At 35.8% G+C, this 26821-nt stretch overlaps 1 protein-coding gene across 7 annotated transcripts in view; it reads left to right on the top strand.

Annotated features, from left to right (window-relative positions):
• Positions 1-26821, top strand: part of LOC125255161 (protocadherin-15-like) — a 265679-nt gene that overhangs the window by 64145 nt on the left and 174713 nt on the right. For 6 of the 7 annotated variants that reach the window (XR_007181843.1, XM_048170191.1, XM_048170190.1 and 3 more), the window contains 5 exons: positions 11848-12008; positions 14251-14406; positions 20188-20307; positions 21335-21445; positions 22444-22614. Coding sequence is in view for 6 of the 7 variants with exons in the window: in XM_048170191.1 (XP_048026148.1) it covers positions 11848-12008; positions 14251-14406; positions 20188-20307; positions 21335-21445; positions 22444-22614 (719 nt within the window). In the remaining variant the exon portion in view is untranslated. Of the gene's footprint in view, positions 1-10091; positions 10329-11847; positions 12009-14250; positions 14407-20187; positions 20308-21334; positions 21446-22443; positions 22615-26821 lie in introns of those variants that run through there. The other variant, XM_048170193.1, reaches the window with a different exon arrangement.

Raw genomic sequence — 26821 nt, 5'->3', positions numbered from 1 at the left:
CAGTGGACGGGGCTAACGTTGCAATGGTGAAGTAGGCGTTGATTTCTTCACCTCATAGAGGTGCACATTCCAGGATCAGTCGTTTGCTGGGCCTGGTGTCAATAAAAGCTTTTATTGGACTAACAAGGAAGTTTTCAGTTCTGAAACTTACAGGATATTCTTATAGTACGATAACCTCTTATATATCAAAAGCTCAAGGAAAAGTTGATTTCTCAATTCATGAATTTTGCTGTCAGATTGCACCTGGGTTGTTTTCCCTAGGATTTCCCATACAAGACATTCTCATTGGTTAGGTTAATCAATATAAGCCTTTTACCCTTTTTTTTTTTTTGCTGTGTATGTGTGACATTGGAGAACTGAGCTAAATGAAAAGCAGCATTTTTGTTCGAGCACACTGGGTAACTTAAAACTGCCTCTGGGGGTCAAGGCTATTTAGCATCTTTTCCACTTCACATCCCAACAAAAAAAGTGGAGGATGTTTTTCTTATTTTATTCCACAAAAAGACAACAGTTTCAGCTTACTAACGTTTCAGAAATAAAGCCTTGCAGTCACAACTGGAGAAGCTGTGGAAGTACAAACAAAATAGGAATTCTGAGTTATGATTTTCATGTTTTTGTTATAAGTAGGGAATTGAAGAAAAGAGTTTGCTGTGCAGCTATGTTAGGATGCACAACTTTGGAGATGGTTTAGTATGTCTTTGATCTTGACTGTTATGACAGGTTTAGTTGAGTCACATTCTTGCATACATGTTTATCTGCCCTACTGTGCTAAATCTTCTGGATGCTTCACAAACAGTATATTGGTAAAGACAAGCATTACAGTCTTTATGTCAATTCTTTGTGTGAATACAAATTGTGCCAAATGAGAATGAATATGAGCTAACAGACGTTTTTTAAACTAGATTTTACTTTTTGTGAAGACAATTTGACTCTGTATGGTAGTGCAAAAAACAGCAGCAATTTTGGAGGTGTTGTGGATTGTTCCAAGGGTGTTGCTAGGCAGTTGCTAGGGTGTTCTTATTGGTTGCTAGGACAGTACAAGGCTCTTTTAATGTACATTTATGGCATGTTTGTTGTCAGCCAGGCAAAATCTTACAATAAGTCTGCTTAGATAAGTAATAGCTCACACTTCCTCAACAATCCACACAATTTGTGATATTTAGGTTTGTAGCACAAACTGGTGTAGCACCTTAAAAGCATAGTTCACTCAGAAATGAAAATTTGGTCATAATTGACCCTTTGCAGGGAGTTTGATTGACAAGCGTTCTAACCAATCAGAACGCCGAATCCGCCATTTTGTCCGACAAAGCAGTCAGGAGTTAGAAGATTAACCTCGGTGGAGTTAAACTTGAAAAATTTTGTATATTGACGTCTTTCCGCATTTGAAACAACATTCCTTCTCATGTTCATTCATGTTTATTTGATGCTATACATGAACTAGTAGTAAGAGATGATCGGTTTACGAGCCTCTTGAGCTGACGCACTACAGCAATCTGTCACGACCATGGTCACAACACATTAAATAGCCACAAAACGGTTTTTATTGTTTGAATTTCTTAAAAAAACTATACAGTTTGAAAGCTGGGACTTTGTTTAATATCATAAGTAACCTGCTTTGACTTGTCTGTCGACGTGTTGTCAGTATCCTCTTTGCTCCGCGATGTATTTTTCACTGCATGTGGTGTGATAGCGCCACGGCTTGTCGGACAAAGCAACAGTAACTAAGGGGGGCGGGTCTTAGCGAAGGATCAATTTACTCACCCTCAATTTGCCCCAAATCTGAATGAGTTTCTTTCTTCTGTTGAACACAAAAGAGGACATTTTAAAGAATGTTGGTAACCAGACAGTTGACGGTAGCCATTGACTTCCATAGTAGGGGAAAAAAAAATACTATAGAAGTCAACTGTTTGGTATCCAAAATATCTTATTTTGTGTTTAACAGAAGAAATGAACTTGTACAGGTTTGGGACTGAGGGTTAGTAAATGATGACAGAATTTCCATGAATTCAGCCTTCAAGTGAAGTTAAAAATATAAATAGTTTAAAATAATTTCCCAGCAATTAAATGACTGAAGTGAAGTCATAAAGTATGCATACATATAAAAAGTATGCATATTATAGTCAACAAATAAGTTAATCACTCACCTTACATGGTGTTGTTTTATGCAAAATAAGTATTTTAGTTAGAAGCCACACATATCTAAATTATAGCAATGAAGCAAATGTTAAAATGTGTAATAACATATAATAAAGTATTTTTCAGAATTTGTTGAGATCCCAACCCTAAGTATGAGCAATAGCAAGCTGGTATTTCTTCTTATGTTCCATTTGTTTTTTGACATTTCTGTAAGAATTGTGGATAACGTTCAAAGACCTGTACAATACTTGTATATATATTGAACATATAATAAACATTGTTCTGCAGTGTTATTCATCTTTCATTTTGTCTATTGAAAATTCACACAGAAAAATATATTACAGTGCCATAAAAATCCCCCACTGAGATGATTATCTCATAACAAATGTATTATTTATAAAAAATAAATAAATGAACACGTTTTGCTATTTCTAAATTGTAAATGTAAGTGTATGAGCAAAATTCACAATGTATTGTCTGAGATATCATATTGTACTACATAAACATTATGGAACATCCTAGCCTTCAGAATGTCTGTCATTCATCAAAGTGTTTCTGAGCCACCGCATCCGTTCTAAAAAGGAAAAAGCTGACCCTTTTGTTAAGCTAAGGGTCAGTTGCACCAAGATAATTGATTCTGACCTCACTGGGCATCATTATCCTCTTACAGCCATACCAAAGGACGACGACTTTAGCCTGGCATTAACTTTAGAATTGAAATAGATTTGGCTTTGCATGGTAGAGACCTGTCTCTCTCCAAGTTGATTAATATAGAATTATAAAAATAGTATTTCAATATTACTAGTGATTTTTTTTTTTTACAATCAGATTACAGACTGTTTGTAATATAAATATTGTAATTTTTGTGTTGTATTTAAATTATTTAATACATGTTTTTTATTTTCCTTTATTAAATTAAATTAACAGTTACTCTGGGTTATGTGTTACTGTAGGTTACCAGGGTAACTAATAACCTAGTTACCAAGGGCTAACACATGACTCTGTGCGAATTAAGCCTTGTTTAAGCCTTGACGTATTCACTCTGGTGTGAGCTGCTGAAAGGCAGTAGAAAGTATCCGATGAACCAACTAGAAGCAGTTTGATAATTGTAAACAATTTCCAAAGTCAAATAAAATATCAATTTCCTTCTAGTAAATGATCATGTACAAGAGGTGAACCAAAAAACAAAAAGTATCAAACACTAGCAAGTATCCGGTATTTAGGGTAATACATTACAAACAATGTGAGTTACATAATCAGATTGCTTTTTTTCTAGTAACTTGTAAAATAATGCATTACTTTTCAATTTACAACCAAATGATTGAGTTACTTTTTCAGATAACACAAGCTAAATTGTTTTCCATTTATTGACTGACACCACTTCTGTCTCCATGTTGAGAGAATTGTGTAGTAAGGTGAAGAGGTGTTGTGTGCGCTGTGTAAACATGATGCTTACTGTAGTTCTAGAATAAATGTGAGCATGCGTTTACTCATAAAAAAGTGAAATGCAAGCTCAGAATATTACACCAACCTGCAATAATTAAATATGTTAAATTACACAAACATATAAATTACACATGTATTTAATCTCACTTTATGAACTAATGTCTTTGCTGCTGACCTTTGAAAGTGAAAGTGATGGACATTTGGCCAGTGGGAATTTCACCCATCCAAGTGCACACACACAGCACAGTAGTGCAAACTTCTGCCCCATTGATGATCCAGTTCAACCATACTAATAAGCAAAAAACTATTAGATAAAACACATTTGTGTTTAATTTATTTATTTATTTATTTATTTATTTTTATTGCTACAAAGCAAGAGTGTTGAATTTTCTTCTCCTGCGTCCTATTTTTCTGCAATCCAGAATGGCAGCACAGCTGAAAGGTTTGTTTGAGCTGCGCCCTCTACTGTACAGTCATGGATTTGCATTTCCTTCAGCCTGAGGCATATTCATTTCACTTTTGGTTGTGAATAGGATTTTCTTGTTAGTAAAAAACAAGAAGAGCCCAACAAAACAAACAAGAAAGCCCAGCCCTGGTGAGAAAAAGTAATGCATAAGTAATGTAACAGTATTTTCTATAAAAAGTAACAAACACAATTAGTTACTTTTTAGGGAGTAACACAATTTTGTAACATTACTTTTAAAGGGGCTATATGTAAGATTTTTACTTTAATAAAGCATAAAAATACCCCAATATGTTTACAGATATTTAGGAAACATGCTAAGTTCACCTACTTGTTTCTCAGAAAAACAATGCTACGGCCAGATATTCTACTTTGAAATGTGCATTCCGTTTCGGAATGTCTGTCTTTGTTTTGGTCTGTTCGAAACCGCGTGCTGCCAGTTTATCCAATAGTATTTCGACATCACAGGTTGCCAGTTTGTATTGCAGCCATGAAAACCAGCAAACAAACTGGGTCCGAGAATCGCAGATTCTACCTGACCTAAAAAGCCTCTGCATCCATCTAAAAATCTCTATGAACGACAGCATATTAAAACACAGTTAAATCAATTCATCAGCTTACAGTGTGTAAGTCTTCTCAGCTTTCATTGTCAATTGCTCTCCCTCTTGTTGCGTGTCAAGCTTGGCCACCTGCGTCTTTGAATGAGGGGGCGGGGCAAACAATATTTTGAATTTAGACTGCAGTACCTATTTCGACCACTGGGTGTCATTCCTACATAGAGCCCCTTTAAAAGTAACTTTCCCCAACAATGCTAGAATCTACAATGAAATTAAATGAAATTATATTTAAACACAACTGTATTAAACCAATTGTACAAGAACCTAGAGGTTTTTTTTTTAAATTATTATTAAATAATCAAACTGAACATTCACAATACGAGTAATGCATCTTAACATTAGTCTTCGAACAAAATTTTTTTTAAATACCCAATGTTGATATCTTAGAGAACAGGGTGGCTGATGGCTAATAAAGCTGATATGACACTACACTATTTAATTTAACACATGCATAACAACTGTTGATATGAACTTTTTTTTTTTTTTTTTTTTACATAATTAATAAAATAATTGGAAATAATTTGAAAGTTAATCAATTAAAATACTTAATAATTTAAAAATATTAAACTTAAAAATAAATCTGAAAAAAGAAAACACATTAGTCATTTATCAATTTCTTAATTAAATTAAAAACTCTTTAATTAGTAAAAGAAATAATACAATTACTGAAAAAAAAAAATACTGACTTCACATCAAACTTCACATTACTTTGTAAAGTGTATCGTTTGGGAATTTATATTTAATATATAAAAGATAGTGTTCAAATACTCAAACACTACAAAACAAACAACAGGTCGGTAGTAACAGGCAGTTTCTCTGTGAATCTGATGAAAACATGGTGTCCTATGTAGTTTGATTGAGTTGTAAATGTCCTTATCAATGTTAAAACCAATCCTACAAAAAAGTATAAATGATATTCATGGGCTTTAATATCAGGGTCAGGATGTAATAGCCTGGCTCTGCTTAACACGAATGGCTGATAAAACTTGCCATTTGGTCTCCAACTGAGGGAATGAGAACAAATGTGCAGAACATTTCTTTTTTATACCGTTATCTATATGAGTGATAAAACATTCACAGAATGTCAGATTCCCCATTCCCAGAGAGTCTCTTTACACCACTACAGTTCAGAAGAACACAGGAAGTACATTTCCAGGCAGGGAATGATAAAGCTGGATGGACACGGTGCTTTCTGATTGGGTGGAACCCTGTAGAGAGAACAGTGAGAACAATGAAGGAAAGGAGGAAGATACACATTGATGTGTGAGCAGAGAGAACTCAACATGCTGTGCCAAGCATCACCCAGCTTGCCCTGCACAGGTGTGCTGCCAGCTTGCAAAGGTCTTGGCCTGCTGCAAACCAGCTGCCAAGGGACGTCCAGGATCAGGCGCATCGCTGTTTGAAACAGCCGAGAGAGGGAATGGCGTGCCGCTTCCCGAGATCGTCCCAGTGCTCGCCAAAAACACGTTCATCACCCATCGGTGTGACATAGAAAACCATCTGGCCACATGCTGAGAGACACGACTTTAGAGAGAGGGGGAGGAGAAGCTGTTACGTGCAACCTGGAATAGTGCAAAAGAGCTGTAGGTGTATGCTGAGAGGAAGAAAAGAACACGTATTTAGTGCTTTGACGTGCTGGAGAAAATCATGAGTATGTTGTTAAAGGTGCCCAAGAATGTTTTTTCACAAGATGTAATATAAGTCTAAGGTGTCTCCTGAATGTGTCTGTGAAGTTTCAGGTCAAAATACCCCATAGATTTTTTTTTATAAATTTTTTTAACTGCCTATTTTGGGGCATCATTAACTATACACTGATTTTTCCAGCGCGCCGCCCCTTTAAATCGCGTGCCCCCTGCCACACGAGCTCTCGACTATATTACAGTGCATTTACAAAGTTCACACAGCTAATATAACCCTCAAATGGATCTTTACAAGATGTTCGTCACGCATGCTGTGTGCATACATCGAATCATGTGAGTAAAGTATTTATTTTGATGTTTACATTTGATTCTCTATGAGTTTGAGGCTGTGATCCGTGGCTAACGGCTAATGCTACACTGTTGGAGAGATTTATAAAAAATGAAGTTGTGTTTATGAATTATACAGACTGCAAGTGTTTAAAAATGAAAATAGCGACGCTCTTGTCTCCGTGAATACAGTAAGAAACGATGGTAACTTTAACCTCATTTAACAGTACATTAGCAACATGCTAACAAAACATTTAGATAGACAATTTACAAATATCACTAAAAATATCATGCTATCATGGATCATGTCAGTTATTATTGCTCCATCTGTCATTTTTCGCTGTTGTTCTTGCTTGCTTACCTTGTCTGTGCACAGATCCAGAGGTTAATACTGCCTTTCCTTGTCTAATGCTCAAACATGGGCTGGCATATATGCAAATACTGGGGCGTACATATTAATGATCCCGACTGTTATGTAACAGTCGGTGTTATGTTGAGATCTGCGTGTTTTCCGGAAGTCTTTTAAACAAATGAGATTTACATAAGAAGGAGGAAACAATGGGATTTGAGACTCACTGTATGTCTTTTCCATGTACTGAACTCTTGTTATTCAACTATGCCAAGATAAATTCAATTTTTCATTCGAGGGCACCTTTAAAGTATGATTTTTTTTTTTCATTTAAATGCTATCCCCCTCAATGGACCACTATCTATCTATCTATCTATCTATCTATCTATCTATCAATCAGGGGTGTAACGGTACGCATATTCGTACCGAAAGCTTCACGGGGAAAGTTCCAAATGGAAGTGATCATCCCTATGTGAGCAGGTCAAGCGCATGCCGTATGTAGCCGTTTGGAAAGCACTTGGCAAAGAGAGCGGCGTGATTTCCTCATTATCTTCAGCTGGGATGTTCCTGTGACAACGCAGCGCCGGCATTAATAATATAACAATTTATATTTTTAAAAGTTTTATATATATATTACTTTTTATATACAGTATTGCATAGCATATTTTAAAAACTTTTTAACATATAAAATGTAATTTATTTAAATTTATTTGCAACAGTTAGGCTAAAAAGAAAAAAGAATTATGCTGTTAAAACAGCGACATCTGCTGACGGACACTGTGCTGCATTGTCACAGGAACATCACCGCTGAAGATAATGAGGAAATCAAGCCACTCCCTTTGCCAAGTGCATTCCAAAAGGCTACATACGGCATGTGCGTGCCCTGTTCACTTAGGGATGATCACATAGGGCATAGGGATGATCACTTCCATTTGGAATTTGCCTCGTGAACCATTCGGTACGAATACACATACCGTTTCACCCCATCTATCTATCTATCATCTAATCTTCACTGTTAAACCGAACAGTCAAATTCTTTAAATGAAATGAGTTCATTTTACTCAAATAATAATGCAAGTTCATTGTACTTAGCAGAAAAAGTTGCGTGAACTCAAAGTTTGATTGTAGTAAGCTGAACTTAATATGATTGAGTTGCAACAGATTTCTAATTCCCAGCATGCTTTGCGTCAGACTGTATAAATAAATGCTGAAATTAAGTGTTATTTTGTGTATTTTTGCACAAGATTAACAGGGAGACATAAGTTAGTGTATAATGGTTGTGTTATGTTGGGTTCTGTTATGTTAGTTTTGTAGGGTTACCATTGTGGTGAAGAGTAGAGCCTGTGGTTAGGTTGAAGATGGGCTGCAAAACTTTTAAGACCACATATACTGTATGTTGTTTGATTATATACATGCAAGTATATAATGACAGTCTCTTTGATAGTTATAATAGCATATGTTATTTGCTATCTAACATTTAATCATGATCTGAATGTGATGTTTATGTAAATGAACTGTATGTAATTAACATTAAGAGTGAAGGTGAGGCTGAGAACTGTGAGAGCGAAAGGATGCTGGTGTTAATGAGAGACACCTGTGCACCACACTGGACTTGCTCCATTTCCACGACTCTCGGCCCCGCCCCACTTGTCACAAAAAATGTTAAGTTAGTTTACTTAAATGTTTTGAGGTAATACGTTTCCTCAAATGTTTTGAGTATTCTGAACTTATTGAGTTTTACTGTCTATCTATATCTATCTATCTGTCTGTCTGTCCTTCCATCCATCCATCCATCCATCCATCCATCCATCCATCCTTTAAGTAAAATGAAAGTTCCTCCAATGTACACCAAGCAACTTATGTATGAAGAGTCACAGGACACCAATGCTGTGTCGAAAATCACATACTATATTGTAGGTACTACATTTGTTTTGAAACTTACTTTGCGACCATTAAAAAGTATGTTCTGTATAGTATGAATGTGTGTATTATGAATGAAATTCTGATGTAGTACATCTGCTATGTTGTCATTGTCATGTGACCTACAGCATCAGTTGCGTTGCTTTACCTCCATTCACAGCTTCTCTCCCGTGGCCTCATAGGATAGTAAAGTGTCCATCAAATGCACACTTCAGAATTTCGCCAACTGGGTACTTTCTACTTACTGTTTTACGAATACTATGAATTCAGACACACTACTCGTCTCACATACTGTTTTTTGGCCTACTATATAGTATGGAAGTAGGCATATTCGGATGCAGTGCAAGTCTGCTGATTTTGGGACAGCACATCAATTTCTATTGGCAACATAAAGAAAGGAAATTACATTAGCATTATAGTGGTGTTTGTACTGTTAGATGTACTTGGTCTTTTAAACTGGACTTGTGTTCCTGGGCTGTTTTATGCACAGTAATCATTGGGGCTGATGACTTCCAGGGAAAAGATGACTTATGAAACCATATTAGTTTATTTTCCATTGCTCAAGGTTTGTTTTTTGTAGACCCTGTTATGTGTCTTGGTGCACTGACTATAGAAGCTGTTTTAGACAGAAATTGTCTGTCTTACAATACAAACCAAGAATATAAAACAATATTAAACAACAACTCAGTGTGGAATTTCCTCTAGGATTTAGTTTGAATTAATAATGTCCTACAGCTGTTTGAAATGAAAGGCTGAAGTGAGCGTGAGATGTTCTGCTCTACTCAGTGAACTGCTGCTGTAGCTCACGCAATGTGTTCTTATGCTGTCAGCTGCTTTAAATTACCTGCTGCATTCAGAGAGGTCTCATTAAACCCACATAACAACACCTGGATACTGCTGTACAAAGGTTTTGTTTGCATTTAATGACATACACCATGTGAAAAAGATGTGCACTTGTCATGTATTTCAAATCTTAAGTATTTTTATATAATATTTATTTATTTATTTGTATTTGTATATTTATTTATTTATTTATTTATAAAAAACTGTACTTGCAGATAATATAACATATTAATAACTTGAAATGAAAGGCCACTTAAATGTATTAAAGAGAGTACACTTTCATGAGAGGTACACTTTCCCAAGAATCGATTAGTCTAGTCTGTTTTCAGTTGATGAATGAATAGAACATTGTAGCGCTCTTCTCCATCCAATAAATGGCAATAAGCTTTGTGCTTTGTTACTTTTGATGTGAAACAATGTCTCAGATTTCAAATTCTGTCCATTTTATTACGAAATTCAAAAAAATAACCGTTTTGGCGCTGTTTAATGTGGCGTGACAGAGGCGGCAACGCGAAGCGCACGCGAACTGATCATCTCCGCTTTAATACCAGTTACAGCGCAAAATAAACATGAATGAACACCCAAAGGTATGTTGAAAGATACAGTACAACTTACCGAAATCCATATCCTGTCTCATGGAATAGCTCAATCAATGTTTCAAACGCGAAAGACGTCAATAAAACAGCTTGTAAGCATTTTCACGTAATGTCACATTTACCTCAGAAAAACCGTATTCATTGACCATGAACTCGTTAGTCAGCTATAAAACTGAACTCTAGAGAGGAGCATATTGCTAAATATATGCACCATATTACATATTACATTCGTTATAATTTATAATGTTCTTCAATATTTAATGCATGTTTGAATAAATCCGTCAAGTTTTTATAACAGCCAGTAGGCCTATTTAAATAATGTTGGGCCTATTTAAAAAAAAAAAAAAAAAAAAAAAAAAACGAATTGGAGTAGAAATATAATTACATAATGGTAAAGTTAGTATTTTAACTTTATTATTATAAAAAACTTCCTTAACTTACACTAATTTAAGTGTTTGTATACATATCAGTTCATTTTAATTTTAACCTTCAATATTATAGTAATGTAGAACTGATTCCCATGTACCCTGTAGTTTACAGCATTAGCAGAGAGATTTTTTTTCCTTGAGAAAATTTGCCAAGTATTGTTCCTTACATATGTCCAAAATAATCAATATTGAATCAAATCGAATTTAATCGAAATCTAATCGAATTGCAAGCTTGTGAATCGAAATCGAATCAAATTTGTGTCAGTATCCAGCCTAATTTTAAATGTACTAAATTGCAATTTCATCATTACACATGTGTGATTATAAATATATTTAAATGTTTCAATAGAAATTACATTAAAGTATATTTTAGTTAAGTACCCAAAAACATTACATTCAGTTGGCAATTAAGTATGCATATTTTAAAGTATATAATTTAGTATGCTCATTTAGTGTTTTTCTTTTTCACAAGGGACAGTGCAATTATAGAACTATAAAATGAATGTGGAAAGAGTTCAGGTGGTCTTGGAAGAATTTGGTGAGAATTTTTTGAGTTTGTGTTAAGATCTGACTTTTGCAGGCCTCGCTTTTGGTGTCTGAAACTTTAGGTGTCTAAAACTTTAGAAGAGACATGTGCGATCACTGGGTCTATTACTCAGGAGAAAATATTGAGAAGCAAAAGTCTCAGTTTGTACTCTAATCTCATTGCTGTCTAGGAGAACTGCTTGAGATATTAAACTTGGAAATTTCTTTCAGTGGTATGCACCCAAATACCTGATGATGTTATATTGGGTGAACCAATTTGTTAGTGGGGAGGGGGTGGGGTGAATAAAATACACATCTATTCATCTGCTCTAAATCTTAGGTCTCTAATTAGCTTTACTGTTTCATCAGAGTCCCTAATTATATTTGCATGTGCCATTGTATTTGCATGTGCCATTGTATTTGCATGCATATGGCAAGAACAAGTAATTTGTGCATTTTTATTTAATAGTATAATGAAATGATTATGAATATGCCACTAGTGATTTTTGAAAAAGAAACAGTGAGCAAAAATGAATGTTTGTTTGTTATTATTACAGGAACCCTTCTGGTGGAGAACATGCAGATAAACGGTAGAGCAGAAGACCCTGACAGGACCATCTCTTTATCTCTACGGGACAACCATGACTACTGGGTCATTCTGGATCCCATCAAGCAACGCCTGTATCTGAACAGCACCGGACGAGTTCTGGACCGTGATGTGATTATCTGAAATCCTTTTGTTATACAAGTCTGAGATCACCATTGAATGCTAGTGGTGCAAATGACACACTTCATCTATAAACATGAAAATAAAACATGGAAATATTTAGGATTTTTTAAAGTGCCCCTATTATGCTATTTTAAAGGATTAGTCCACTTTCAAATAAAATTTTCCTGATAATTTACTCACCCTTTTTTCATCCAAGATGTTCATGTCTTTCTTTCATCAGTCAAAAAGAAATTAAGGTTTTTGATGAAAACATTCCAGGATTATTCTCCTTATTGTGGACTTCAATGGCCTCCAGACGGTTGAAGGTCTAAATTACAGTTTCAGTGCAGCTTCAAAGGGCTTTAAACGATACCAGACGAGGAATAAGGGTCTTATCTAGCGAAACGATCGGTCATTTTCAAAAAAAATATATAACTGTATATGCTCTATAAACACACATGATCGCCGTGCACGTGCTTCCGCTTTCCGTATTCTTCAAAAAGCTTTATGTCCTACGCTTTCCCTATTCAACTTACGGAACGAACGCGGCGGCATTTTCGTTTTTTTTTCCATAAGTAGAATAGGGAAGGCATAGGACATACGGCGTAAACTTTTTGAAGAATACGGGAAGCGGAAGCATGAGGAAGGCGATCATTTGTGTTTATAAAGCATTTACAGTTGTATTTTTTTTTTAAATGACCAGTCGTTTCGCTAGATAAGACCCTTTCTTTTCAAATGAAAAAAGAAAGACATGAACATCTTGGATGACATGGGGGTGAGTAAATTATCAGGAAAAATTTATTTGAAAGTGAACTAATCCTTTAAAAATTGCTAATTTTGTTTTGGAGGTCTCCTACAATAGATTTACATGCATCCATTAATTTTCTATATAATATACATTACACATCACCACATTTTTCAAAGTCTGAAAACGGTTTGTTCGGAGATTGTCTCTTTAAACTCCTCCTTTCAGAGATCCTACTCTGCACTGATTGGTCTGATGCCCAGTCTGTGATTGGTCTACTGCTTACAGTGCATGTTAGAAACAAAACGCCTATTACCATAATCTGAATGTCAACTCTGGAGGCTTCCACATCACTTAAAACACAGTGATCTGAACGATGACATCAGTTTTTCCATCTTAAATTCCAGCAATTCCAGTAGTACGCTCCGTGTCCAACAGTTAATGACAAATAAATGCATACTCCGAGAGCACTCCACAAGATATGTTTGATTATATCATCTGGATGCTCAATATTGATTGGATTAACGCGTGTACATAACGCACACACAGACAGTAGCATGCAGATCACATGCAGATAGATCACGCACATACAGAATCATTACTGTCAACACTGTTCTGTGATTTATCAATAATATAGCTTAGAAACTGAAAAGTTCTAGCATATATTTTCTTAGTAACTAAAACACACAGCTTCACTATTAGTAGAAAGACGCTGCCAGGTAGAAATAATTCACACTTTATCTGTATCTGATTTAGAACGAGCTGAAATCTCGGAGAAATATAATGACCCAAAGACGAAAGAATTGATAAAATAAACGTATGTAGGAGCAATAGGCTTGTTGGCAGCGCTGTGTCATATGCCATAGCTGTGCACAAGGCAACCCGCGTTCCAGTCTCAGCTTGAGGTCGTTCACACCGAACGCATTTTAGCTTTCAAAAGCGCGAAACGTGGGCAGTGGAATATAGGGAAAAATGCAAGCCATGTTTTTTAAAAGTTGAACTGGTTTGAACTTGAGCACTGCATTTTTAGAATGCCTGAGACGCTGCAAAAGACGCAAGACCTGAGCGCAGCGGTCATATACAGTTCCATACAAAAACAATGGAAAAGTAGCACATTGGAATAAAAAAAAAAAACATGTTCTGTGTGAACGGCCCCTTATTTGTTCATTTGTTCATAGTCGATGTCGACTCGACTCGGTTTAAAGTGGACGATTGCGAGCAGCCAATGAAGGCCATAAGATGCAAATTTGTTACATTATAAAAAAAATAAATAAAAAAAAACCCTAGTAGTTTTAGACTTTTGGATGTTATTTATCTGTTCATTTCATTTTGGTTCAGCCAGAAATATGATACAACAAAAAGCTGGGGAAGCTGTTGTTCACAGCATGCACTTTGTAATGGGCTTCATAATGGACAGCAAGCAAATGGTCATTTTTAGTTTGGCCTGCTGAATGCACACCATGCAAATGAACTGCTTGATTTCGATCTTTTCTTTTTGTCTTTCAGCCTCCCTCCTACATTCAGTCCATTGTAGTGCAGGTTCAATGTACTAATGAGCTTGTTGGCACGGTGATCCTACACGAAGTGCGGATAGTCATACGGGATCGAAACGACAACACCCCACGCTTTCAGCAGCCACGCTACTATGTAGCGATTAATGAGGTGAGTTTCTATTTAGCAGGCCTTTGTTTGTTCTTCTTCTCTAGTTGTAATGACTTTTTCATGAGTTAGTTTTCTACAGTTTCTGGAGAACATCGAAGTCACCGGCATTCTGGTGCACACGTTATTAGAAGTTTGCAGAAGTGAGTTGGTTTATCTAAAACTGAACACTTGCCAGCTGTAATTCGAAATTCAACCAGTGGATTGTGTCAGAGTGATGGTTTACCCACAGTGGGGTTATTTTGCGGTAAATGAATTGCACTTGTGGGCTTTGGAGCTGACGCATTTAGCTGTTAACGTTTCTCTGTATTTGACTGCTGTGTAATTACCCCAGAAGTGCTGTAGCTCACTGAATAAATCTGCCAGTCACCTTGTGTGACATATTTAGCATCTCTTTATATTGTGAATTCCCATTACAACGTTGTTCGGTATACACAATATTGAAATTTTGCCTGAAACCTTCTTGTGATATACTCTGGCCCTCTATTTTTTGTGTCCCAAATCACAATAGTTAAAATTAATCTATTCTGATCCATACTACCAGTCAAAGTTTGGTCTTTTTTTTTTAAGTTTTTGAAAGAAGACTTCATGCTCACCAAGTTTGTATTTATTTAAGTTATATTTTGAAATATAATTACAATTTAAAAGAACATCTTTCTATTTTAATATATTTTAAAATGTAATTTACTCCTGTGATGGCAAACCTGAATTTTCAGCAGTCATTACTCCAGTTTTCAGCGTCACTTGGGGTGGGCAATATGGCAAAAATATCATAGGGAAATCATGATTCATGCTGGTTTTACTATTTTGCAAGTGACTGAGCAGTGCAGCCAAACTAATTTCCTTATTTTAAAAATGTAGCCTTACAAGGTCAAATATAAAAAAAAAAAGAATGACATTTAGGCTAAACATTATTAAGCAGGGGTGGGCTTAGATGGAAATATTTATTTAATCATTTTATCTATGTGATTAAAAATAAGATTAAATATGCACATTACAAATACAATGTAATATATAAACGAAATAAACAGTGCTTTATTTTTCCACAGTAGGTGTATTTAACGGTACAGCATTTAAGAAATTGAATAAACAAATGTAAAAATAACACTGAATCTTATTAATGCTTCTACAGATATTGAGTGAAAACCAGTAAGTGATTTTCTCTTTGTCTTTTGTTGTTTGATCAACGTTAATGATAAGTGGCAGCAGGTTTATTAGGCTGCTGTCACTTTAAGACCTCATGCACGGATCTAATATACAAACAGGTTTTCCAACTGTTTATGTTCACTTAAGACATAATCGACTGTGTTTATGTAAACCTTGTGTGTATTTGACAGTTTAAGCACAATGAGAACTGAAAGATAACATAGTTCAGTACTCACACGCTGTTTGGCCGGTTTTTAGTGTGTGTGCGCTTAGAAAAGCGCATGTCAGAACAGAGTGTGAATAAAATGTTTAACCGGCAAGGCTTTAAAACGCATGCAAGTAATAAACTTACGTGGTTCTGAATAACTGCAATGTTATGTGAGTGTAACCCTACCTATGTGTTAACGTGATGTGAATGTACATCGCGTTATTCAGTATGTTCGGGATGGATGCACCAAAACTGCACGATACTACGATATTTCTTAAAAAGCAGATTGTGGAGACATTTTGATCCTTCACGGTCAAAAATCGAAGTGTCACATGATCCTTCAGAAATCATTCTAATATGCTGATATTTTATTTTGGTAGCTAAATGCATTATTATATTAAATCTGAGATATGAAAATGGCAGGATGTGTAAAACTTTGTGAATGACAGTCATGCCAGTGTCTGTGGAGTTTCATGCTGCATATTTTGTGTGGGCCTGCAATTAGTTATGATACATCGCATTCTATGACTCAGTCTATATCGTTACAATTGGTGTCCGTTTCTGGAAATCCATTAGCCCTATTTTTATTTTTTCCTTCACTTTGGATTAGCTTCCGAGAACATTCAACACGTAGTGCCATGGCGGGTCTGTAGGAATGCTGCCTCGGTCTCCAGAGATCTTCTCACATTGGATTGACTGCATGGAGAGTGTGTGGCTTTCAGCTAATTGAGAGTTGTTCCCCGGAGAGCTGTCAGTAGAGATTTCCCTCATTAGGAGGCAGCTTCAGTGGCAGGCAGCCTCCTCTCGAGTGGCCTCAAAAAACGGCCGGCTGTATTGCCCACCATCGATTTCAACCGGAGTTTGAAACGTCTGACTGACGCACAGATAAGGGGGACTAACACAGCTCAGTCCATCAGTCAACAAGCACTGCAGAGTGCACTATATAAGTCCGCCGAGTGCTGAAGTAGCATGCTGAGTTTAAGAGAGATGGCGAAGTAAATAATAATGTTGGGGGGAAGCATTTGATGGACTTGTGGATTGAATTTCAAGTGGTTCTAAATGGCTAAAGGGTTGTGTGTGTTCATTGAGTGACTGCAGATGCCGTGAAGTTATAGCGAAGATAAGTTCAGGTTAACTTTCCATTGATCAGTGTCACTAACTTATTGTCCTTTTGCCCTACAGCGACTGAGTAAGCTACAAGAAGCTGTGCTATACTGAATATTGTCAGGCAGATGGGTGTTAGCCATTTTTAGCCACGACTGTATTTGTTTGTATTATTTTTATTATTATTATTATTATTTTTATGTCAGAGCCAAGAACCATGATTAGCTACTTGCTATTGGTTGCTGTCAGGCAGAAACATTCCATCTATTCGTTTTTCAATGTTTTTTTCTTTTTTCTTTTCATAAATCATTACTATTTGTCTGCTATACTACTTCTTCAAATATGGCTGTTCTAATGACGGACAAAACCTTGTAACTCCATTCAAGCTTGATTTTGGTGAAATGTTAATAATAGTGTACAACAGGGCTAAAGGCGCCCCTGGGTAAAACGTACCTTTGATTTTATTTTCCTCTATTCTAAACCACTAGATGGCACAAAAAACTTGACGTGGCAATTTCCAAAACATCTGCTTTTCAAGATGCATATGGAAATTTTGCTGATCCCTGATGCGATGCGAGATCTAATATTTATTGTTATTTAAAGGTGCCCTAGATTATGTTTTTAAAAGATGTAATATAAGTCTAAGGTGTCCCCTGAATGTGTCTGTGAAGTTTCAGATCAAAATACCCCATAGATTTTTTGTTATTAATTTTTTTAACTGCCTATTTTGGGGCATCATTATAAACGCGCCGATTTTATGCTGCGGCCCCTTTAAATCCCGTGGTCCACACCCACAGAGCTCGTGCTTGCCTTGAACAGTGCATAAACAAAGTTTACACAGCTAATATAACCCTCAAAATGGATCTTTACAAAGTGTTCGTCATGCATGCGGCATGCATGCGTCGGATTATGTGAGTATTGTATACTGTTATATTGTTTACTTCTGATTTTGAATGAGTTTGATAGTGCTCCGTGGCTAACGGCTAATGCTACTCTGTTGGAGAGATTTATAAAGAATGAAGTTGTGTTTATGCATTATACAGACTGCAAGTGTTTAAAAATGAAAATAGCGACGGCTCTCTTGTCTCCGTGAATACAGTAATAACTGATGGTAACTTTAACCACATTTAACAGTACATTAGCAACATGCTAACGAAACATTTAGAAAGACAGTTTACAAATATCACTAAAAATATCATGTTATCATGGATCATGTCAGTTATTATTGCTCCATCTGCCATTTTTCGCTGTTGTCCTTGCTTGCTTACCTAGTCTGATGATTTGGTTGTGCAGAGATCCAGACGTTAAAACTGGCTGCCCTTGTCTAATGCCTTTTATAATGTTGGAAACGTGGGCTGGCATATGCAAATATTGGGGGCGTACACCCCGACTGTTACGTAACAGTCGGTGTTATGTTGAGATTCGCCTGTTCTTCGGAGGTCTTTTAAACAAATGAGATTTATATAAGAAGGAGGAAACAATGGAGTTTGAGACTCACTGTATGTCATTTACATGTACTGAACTCTTGTTATTTAACAATGCCAAGATAAATTCAATTTTTCATTCGAGGGCACCTTTAAAATCTTGTAGATTTAAGTAGCAAATGAGAATCGCTGAAATTACTGAACATATTTTGACACAAAAGGTCTTGTTAATGATTTTTAGTTTTGTTCAAGGTAATTAAAGCAACAGTTTTTCAATAACAGAAGAATATGTTTATGGTATTTGTGGTAAAAAGCGCATCTGCTGTTGGAGAAAAAGGCACAATAGATGGTAAATGTCATATATTAAGTTAGTTGTCCACCTTAGAGATAATCACCATATTTATAATGAAACTATCATATTTAAAAATATGATATTAATCATATCATATGATAAAATATCATTTATTGTTACTACTGTAAATCTATATTGAATTATTTTGGGATCTCCTTCAGTGCTTTCAGAATCTTTACTTTTTAAAATAATTTTGTTTCTGTATTTTTATTCTAAATTATACATATTTTAATGACAGTATATTTATTGGACAAAAAATAATTATTTTATTAATCAAAATAAACAGAAAATAGTATAAAATTAGACACTATTAAAAACATTATTTTAGCTAAAGTATTTGTATCAATCTGTGTGCCACTTTTATTATTTATTTTCACCCCTGAAAAGTAGCGGTTTTGGGCATAAAAGGTTTCCATCCGACAGCAACATGTTGTTGGTGAGAGCAGAAAGGACATTCTTAGTCTAGAGATCATTTGATTGGACAAAAATTTGAGTGCAAGATGAGTGCATCAATATTTTAATCCTATAAAACCTATTTTATATATCTAAAAATTGTCAACATCATCAGGATTTGTTTTAGCAAGTAAAAGAAATATTATAAATGTAAAAATGATGATCTTTCAAATATACATCAGGCTTTTGAGGAATGTTTATTTGTTCATCTCTCAATCATTGTTGTATTGCATTGCATTATATGTTTTCCCCCCGCAATAAAAACTACAGAGTTTGATCATAAATATTTCGATTTTAAATATCATCTTACTAAGACATTTTGGGAGACATAGAGTGACAACTAATATTTTTATGCATTTTATGTAAGTACTCTGCTATACTGTTATAAAAAAAAAAAAAATCTCATTGATTGTACTTAGTGGAACATATGCTAATAGCAATGCAATTGCGCTTTATTTGACCTGCCAGATTCACTCAGGATTTTGTTTGTAGGAGCTCATTATGCATAACAGGCTGTTTAATTATTCTTCGTTCAGATAGCCTTACATGACCTCTTCATGACAGCAGTCGGAGAGTTTTCCTCAGATCGTGATGGCAGTTATTCTCATCTTAAAGGCTGTCTGAAGCATCTTAACTCTCTTTGCCATTTTTGTTTTAGGGAATTTGTCTTTTTTCTGTCTAATATGTCTTGTCAGAACGTCAGAGTAGCAGCGCAGGAACTAACGTCTGAGTTCCCAGGTGCCTCTAGCTTCCGCAGCAGACTCGTACCTATTACTTCCTCTTTTTCCTCGCACTTCTGAGAGCCGCACCGCAGCAGGACTTCGTTATGACAGCCAGAATGAGAGAGATGAAGAGAAGGAGCGCTGTGTACTTTACAAGAGCATGTCCATCAAACTCTCCCTCAAAGGAGTGCTGTTTAACACAACGGTCAAGACGCTTGAAGCATAAACTAGTCCGCCAACTTACAAGCACCAGGAATCAAGCACAAGATGATGAAATGGCAGTTGCAACTAAGAATGAAACTGCATTCACGCTGATAGGCGGCCAAGTGAGAGAGTTTTAAAGATGCTTAACTTATGTGTTTCTATCTTTTTCAGTTAACTCCTGTCGGAACCACCATCTTCTCAGGTTTTACAGGGAACAACGGGGCTGTTGACATTGATGATGGTCCTAACGGACAAATCGAATACACCATTCGGTACAACCCTAAAGATCCGGTACGTGTTTTTCTTTTTTTTTCATACATTTTTCTATATGGTGTGGGTGTGCTGGAGAGGGAGCACAGGAGTTTCCACCAGGTTCTTTTCAAATGATTTACTCCACAACCTTACAAATCCTAAGCCTTGGTGAATAGATTGTTGTGCATCATTGATTATCACAGAGCATAATTTAGCAACATGAAAATATACAGACAAATAGCAGTAAATTCACCAAATAAAATATAGCAGAAAGTATGTATGTGATGAAATGCAAATACAATTACTCCAGCAAATCATTTAAATGAATATGGTGGTATTACACATGCAAATTGGTGACATTCTCTTACTGCTTCTTAATTAGTGCAGCATTATTGCTGTGAGTGGGGTGAGAGGAGCTAAACACCACTTAACCATTTCAGGAATATTTTATTCACAACGTTCAAGTGTTTTGTGTGACACCTCTACATTCGAAGTCTCAGCCCCAAAGGAACGCCTTTACACTGCCCACAGCCTGTTTACTGACCATCTGATGCATATGCTCACTGGAAAGCACACTCAGTGTGACTAACTGAAATCTGTAATTATAATTATTTTTTTTTTTATAAGTTTACCTAGAAAAAAAAAGTTGCTTTCAAGGTATAAAATTATGAAGATAAATAATTATCCTGTCTAAGTGGGTGGTTCTTGGCCAGAGTTACCTGCGATGTGGATTGGATTTAATGCTGATAGTCAAAGGTCTAGCTATGCAAAGACTACTGCGTTCACTTTCTATTTAAAGGTTAGGTAATTGTGATAGGTGGCCATTTACACATCAAACATTTTTATATCATCCTGTCTCCATATCCCTTTTAAAGTGTTACGTATTGTATGTATTGCTAATAACGGTGAGAAGGTTTTGAAAGTCAAGCAGTTTTGTCCCATCAGCATTCTCTTCTTATTGAAGCAGATAGATTATGAATTTCTCATGAGGCTGGAAGTGTGTGAGCCTTTGTATGTGTGAGAGTGTAAGAGAAACCTTTTTGACCTACTCTTTTCTTCTCCACAGACCACAAACAAGACATTCGACATCCCTCTCACCCTGTCAGGATCGGTGGTTTTGAGAGAGAGGCTGAATTATGAAGAGATCACACGCTATCTGGTCATCATTCAGGCCAACGTAAGTCTGCACAGGAGGAGGAGAAATATAGTACAAAAGATTGAAAAATTACTCGTCTCATGTCGTTTCAATCCTGTATGAATTTCACAAACTGAGATGTCAAAGAGTGTCCAAGCTTCTTTTGCCTATAAAAAAACATAAAGTGGATGGTGATTTACATGGCCAAACTCCAAAATAGTCCTAAAAACACCATAAAAGTAGTCTATACATCTCTGAAGGAACAGACTGAAATTGAAGCTGTTATTCACTGGAAATCTCCTCTGAATCCCTCAAGTCTCATTTGCTGTTGTGTTCAATTCAGAAATGGTGCCTTTAGACACGTAACGCTATGTGTTTGACGTTAATTGCTGCTAAATGGCATAAGATGGACTAATATTTCAGCCTGTCCCTCACACAAAGTCTTCAGAAGACTTGGAATATAGCGGAAAAGAGTTTTATAAACTAATTTTATGATACTATTTTTTTTTTTTTTTTGTCATTTTGAAGCAAAATTGCAGTCTTGAGGTACAATTGTAATCCACATTTTGTGGATTTTTGTGTGAAGGTGAAAGATTTCCCCAAAGAGATTTTGCAACAGGTTCAGCGTGATCACACAGATTCACCGCCTTGACCAACAGAAAGCTGTTTGATTTGAAAGTGACTTCTGTGATTCATGCATCGCTACACTATTGAAAACAGACAATGGACCTTATTGGCCAACAAAATTACACAGACATTTCGCTAATGTGACCGCACCTTTAATCAGTGTCTTGGTCTTGTTTGCGCGTTGAATTTTTTAGGCCTAAACATCCTTACAGTACAACCAGTTTCATATATTCAACAAGAAAAAATGTAAGGCTTGAAGAGACTTGAAAGAGATGGAGAAACTAAGCAAATTGTCCAATTTTCTCATACTGTCAGTAAAATGTCTTATTTTGACTTTGACTAAAGAGGCTTTTTGGCTGGCGAGTAAGTTTAGAATCTTGGAGTTGGATTCAAACGTCTGTGTTTCCCTTCAGGACCGAGCTCCAAACCCAAAGGACCGGCTCACCGCCACCACCACACTTACGGTGGATGTGTTGGACGGAGATGACCTGGGCCCCATATTTCTACCTTGCAGCCTGGTAGACAACACCCGTGACTGCAAACCTCTTACCTACCGTGCCAGCATCCTGGAGCTCACAGATCCGGTGAGTGGTTCCTGATCGTGTGCTTTAAGTAGTAACGTTAAGACTCCTCATACTGTATCTTGTAGCTCCAGCCTGAGAATTTAACTGGCAATGGTTTGTAGTTTGACTGACGTGCATTTTGCATGGCTGTTCTTGAAAAACCTCTTTATTCTCTATGACAGTCCAAATGGCTTTGCATTGCACATGCTTCAAATGTTAGGGATCGTTTTCATTCTGGTTTCATTTCCACTTAGCTATTCCAGTGTTTTGATTCCTTTAGTGTTTTCTGTCACTTATTGAGTCTCATGAGACTTTTGGCACAAGTTTTGGTTCATTTTGAGTCAGACATGTTGAAAGTAATGACTTGCGGTTCCGTGAATAAATTGAGAACTGATTTGGTGAGGGAGTGTCTCATGAAACTAATTCAAACAGATTAAACACTTATAATTTTGAGAGTGAATTTTGAGTGTTTATGAGTCATTTGTTGAAGTTTAGTGAATAAGCCAAGAACTACTCCAATCAATTTAGTAAGTCATTAGACTGATTTAAATTGATAAACTTTGAGTTTGAGACAAGTTTAATTAAGCACTTAATTTTAAGCAATTCATTAAAAATAGCAGGCTCATTTTGTCAAGTAAATATTATGGATAAATCTTTATCTATCAATGGAAATTGCCATATACTCACCTGAAAATCATTTTGTATCAGCTGTTTAGAATTGTAACCAGTGATGCCGGATTTGCAAATAAACCAAGTTTCGATTTAATTGGTCAAATAGGTTGGCAAAAAGGTCTGAAAATTTTTCAGTTCAGTTTGATTTATTTGGACAGTTCAATCATACACTGAATCATTCGCAGGGGTTTCTCACATTGAAATAGTAATGGGATACTTAATCAGACAGCTATTTATTATGCAGACAGCTTGACAAGGACTCTGTACTGCAGGTAACGATAATTTATATCCATAACACTGTTTAATATATATATATATATATATATATATATATATATATATATATATATATATTAATATAATATATGTTTTGTTTGTTTGTTTTTTGATGTTGGTCTATGCTCCAGTACTTACAAAAGACTAGAAACTCTCCTCTTAACTCACCATTAAAATCAAATATTAAATGCCATTACAACCATTCTGGTTCCAGTAGTTTTGAAAAAGCAGACACAGTTCTGCATAAGAACCAGTTCCCTACAAACAAGTCACTGTTGTATTGGCGTTTCTTTTTAATTGCCACTAAAAATGATTTGTGAAGTGAAACTTAACATAATGTAGATAAATTGGGTGATTAATGGATTATTTGTGAGTGGGAGTGAATGTGTAGGCGACACAATGCAAGTGAAAAGTGTAAATAATACAAAAGTCTTATTTTTGTACTAAACTTTGTCTGGCTCAAGGGCAAAGTGGTGATGGGGTTCTTAGTAACTCAGTTCACGGGTCACCCCTATCTACGATTGCACCTGCAATATTTGCAGCTCCAGCGCAGAGCCTTGAGCACTAGGATATCGCCACCCGGCTTATGTGATAAATGCTTCTTTAAAAACATGAAATTATGGCCATGGGGCATACAACCTTAAATCAGCATTTCTATTAGCTTCAGATTTGGTTGATGTATTGAAAACTTGATTTATTTTCAGCCAACTCTCAACTCTCAACAAAGTGAAATGATGTTTAACTTGAATATTGCACATTGTTGTTTGTTTTGCATGAAGCTACATCCACAACCTATTTTATTATGGTAATATGTTGTGTTTTACAAGTGAAACAGGGTAATCAACCAGAAAAAGTGTTGGAAAGAACATCATTTTATTCACTAAGAGTAATTGGATAATGAAATGTGAGAGTGACGAGAAAACAATGCAGATGGCCTAAGAAACATTGCTAGGAAGTTGTTGAACCTCTGTTATTGGCAATAACCTTAGCCAAGGTTACATGTGTTGGACATCTCGATTGGTCTTCATCTTGTAGGTCTGGAAATTTCTTCTGTTTGAGTCACTCTGTTGGGGACGTACTATTTTATATTGAATCAGCTTTGAAGTTTTACATCACAGACAAGTGCTTTAATATTCTGCTGTGCAATTTTCTGAAACACTTTGGAATTCATTTGTTCCTCAATGATAGAAACCCTCTACCAGAAAAAATAACATTCCTATACCATTCCTTTACAGCATGCAGAAAGGTGCAAGAAATTTGTTACAAGTAGAGCAAGAGCATGTAACCAAAATTGCAAACTCTTTTTCTGTCCACCTTTTTCCCAAACACGGAAATTCCTTGTGATTCATTTCATACCAGACGCCTGTAGGCATCAGTTTTTTTTTTTCTTTTTCATTCATGTTGCTTTGCATTTTTATAAAATTGAAAGACATATAACCATGAAATCAAACTATTGACTATTCTTATGTTTTATGGAATATTGTTGTGTTTATTATAAATTATTTATCTGTGCTCGTCATTATTTTTGTTTTAATTCATGTGCCCTCATAATCTATAATCAAAATAACATATCTTCTCTTCTCTGATGACCTTTTTACATATGGACAAGGGCTGGACATCCTGTCACTCACATGAGATCGACCAATAGCAAACCACAACCATCCCACCATCCAATTAATTCCCCATGAACAAAATCAAGTCCCGCCCTACATTTTCTCCTTGTTCGAAGAAGCCGTTTCACTTGCATATATGTCACAATAGGGAAGAAAAGACTATCAGAACTTCCGTTTCATTCTGACTTTAACTGAGTCTTAACTAAAGTCGACTTTAATCACAATCACACTTGTTTCCTTCACTCAAAAAAAAAAAAAAAAAGAACTTTCACTGTTGTTAGTGTCACTCAAACCATCCTTGTTCACATTACTTAAATCATGTAACTACATGAACTTAATTTAACTGAGTTGTTTCTACTCAAAATGAGTATTGTCAGCTTTACTTAAAGGGATAGTGAATCCAAGATGTAGGTGACTTTGTTTCTTCAGTAGAACACAAATGATGATTTTTAACTCCAACTGTTGTGGTCTGTCAGTAGTATAATGCATGTCAGTGGGAACTCCATCTATAAGAGTAAAAAAAACACGCACAGACAAATCAAATTAAACCCTGCGGCTCGTGACGACACATTGATGTCCTATGACACAAAACGATTGGTTTGTGCGAGAAACCGAACAGTATTTATATAATTTTTTACCTCTAATACACCACTATGTCCAACTGCCTTGAGCATTCAGTTGGTGAGGTCTGAAAACACGCTCTGATGCCGGAAGTGATGATATAAATACTGTTCGGTTTCTAACACAAACTGATCGGACTGCAGGGTTTAATTTGGATTTGTCTGTGCATGTTTTTTGACTCTTATACAAACCCGATTCCAAAAAAGTTGGGACACTGTACAAATTGTGAATAAAAAAGGAATGCAATAATTTACAAATCTCATAAACTTATATTTTATTCACAATAGAATATAGATAACATATCAAATGTTGAAAGTGACATTTGAAATGTCATGCCAAATATTGGTTCATTTTGGATTTCATGAGAGCTACACATTTCAAAAAAGTTGGGGCAGGGAGCAATAAGAGGCCGGAAAAGTTAACCCTCAGGGGTCTGAGGATTTTTGGGACCCTGGAGAAGTTTTGACATGCCCTGCCATTTGTGCTTTTTTCAGTTGTTCATAAACATATTAATGGAAAAAGTGTCATTACACTGTATTCAGCACAAACTAGGCTACAATAATATGTGAGGAACATGTATGTACATGTTTGTATTTTTGAAGGAATAACGTTTATGCGTGGTTATTGAAAAAACAAAAAACTTAAGTCACTGAAATAAAGCCAAAAAATATATATTAAATATTTGTTCACAAGACTTCTGGGTATTTGAGGTTGTAGACTAGAGTTTTTGCTTCAAAATGAGGTAAAAATTATGCTGCCTGCTTGTTCATATAAAACAATAGAGAGATTTAAATTTTCTAAAACATCTTTGGTCAAGAAACACAGTATGCGTGGAGGCGTGAATCCTCATGTATAATGGGTGATTCTCACCTGAGAAGACAAAAGAATCACATAATAATGACCTGAAATGACTTGCATATTAATGAGGCCTTTCAGTCAGGTAGGCTGTGAAAAAACCCTGTGATCATGATTTAAATCTCATCATGGTGTAAATCAAACATACAGAAAAAACAGCAATACTGTGAAATATTACAATTTAAAAAATG

Source organism: Megalobrama amblycephala, linkage group LG20 (assembly GCF_018812025.1).
Source record: "Megalobrama amblycephala isolate DHTTF-2021 linkage group LG20, ASM1881202v1, whole genome shotgun sequence".
NCBI lineage: Eukaryota > Metazoa > Chordata > Actinopteri > Cypriniformes > Xenocyprididae > Megalobrama > Megalobrama amblycephala.
The sequence above is the reverse complement of the archived record's forward strand: the minus strand, read 5'-3'. Positions and strand labels throughout refer to the sequence as shown.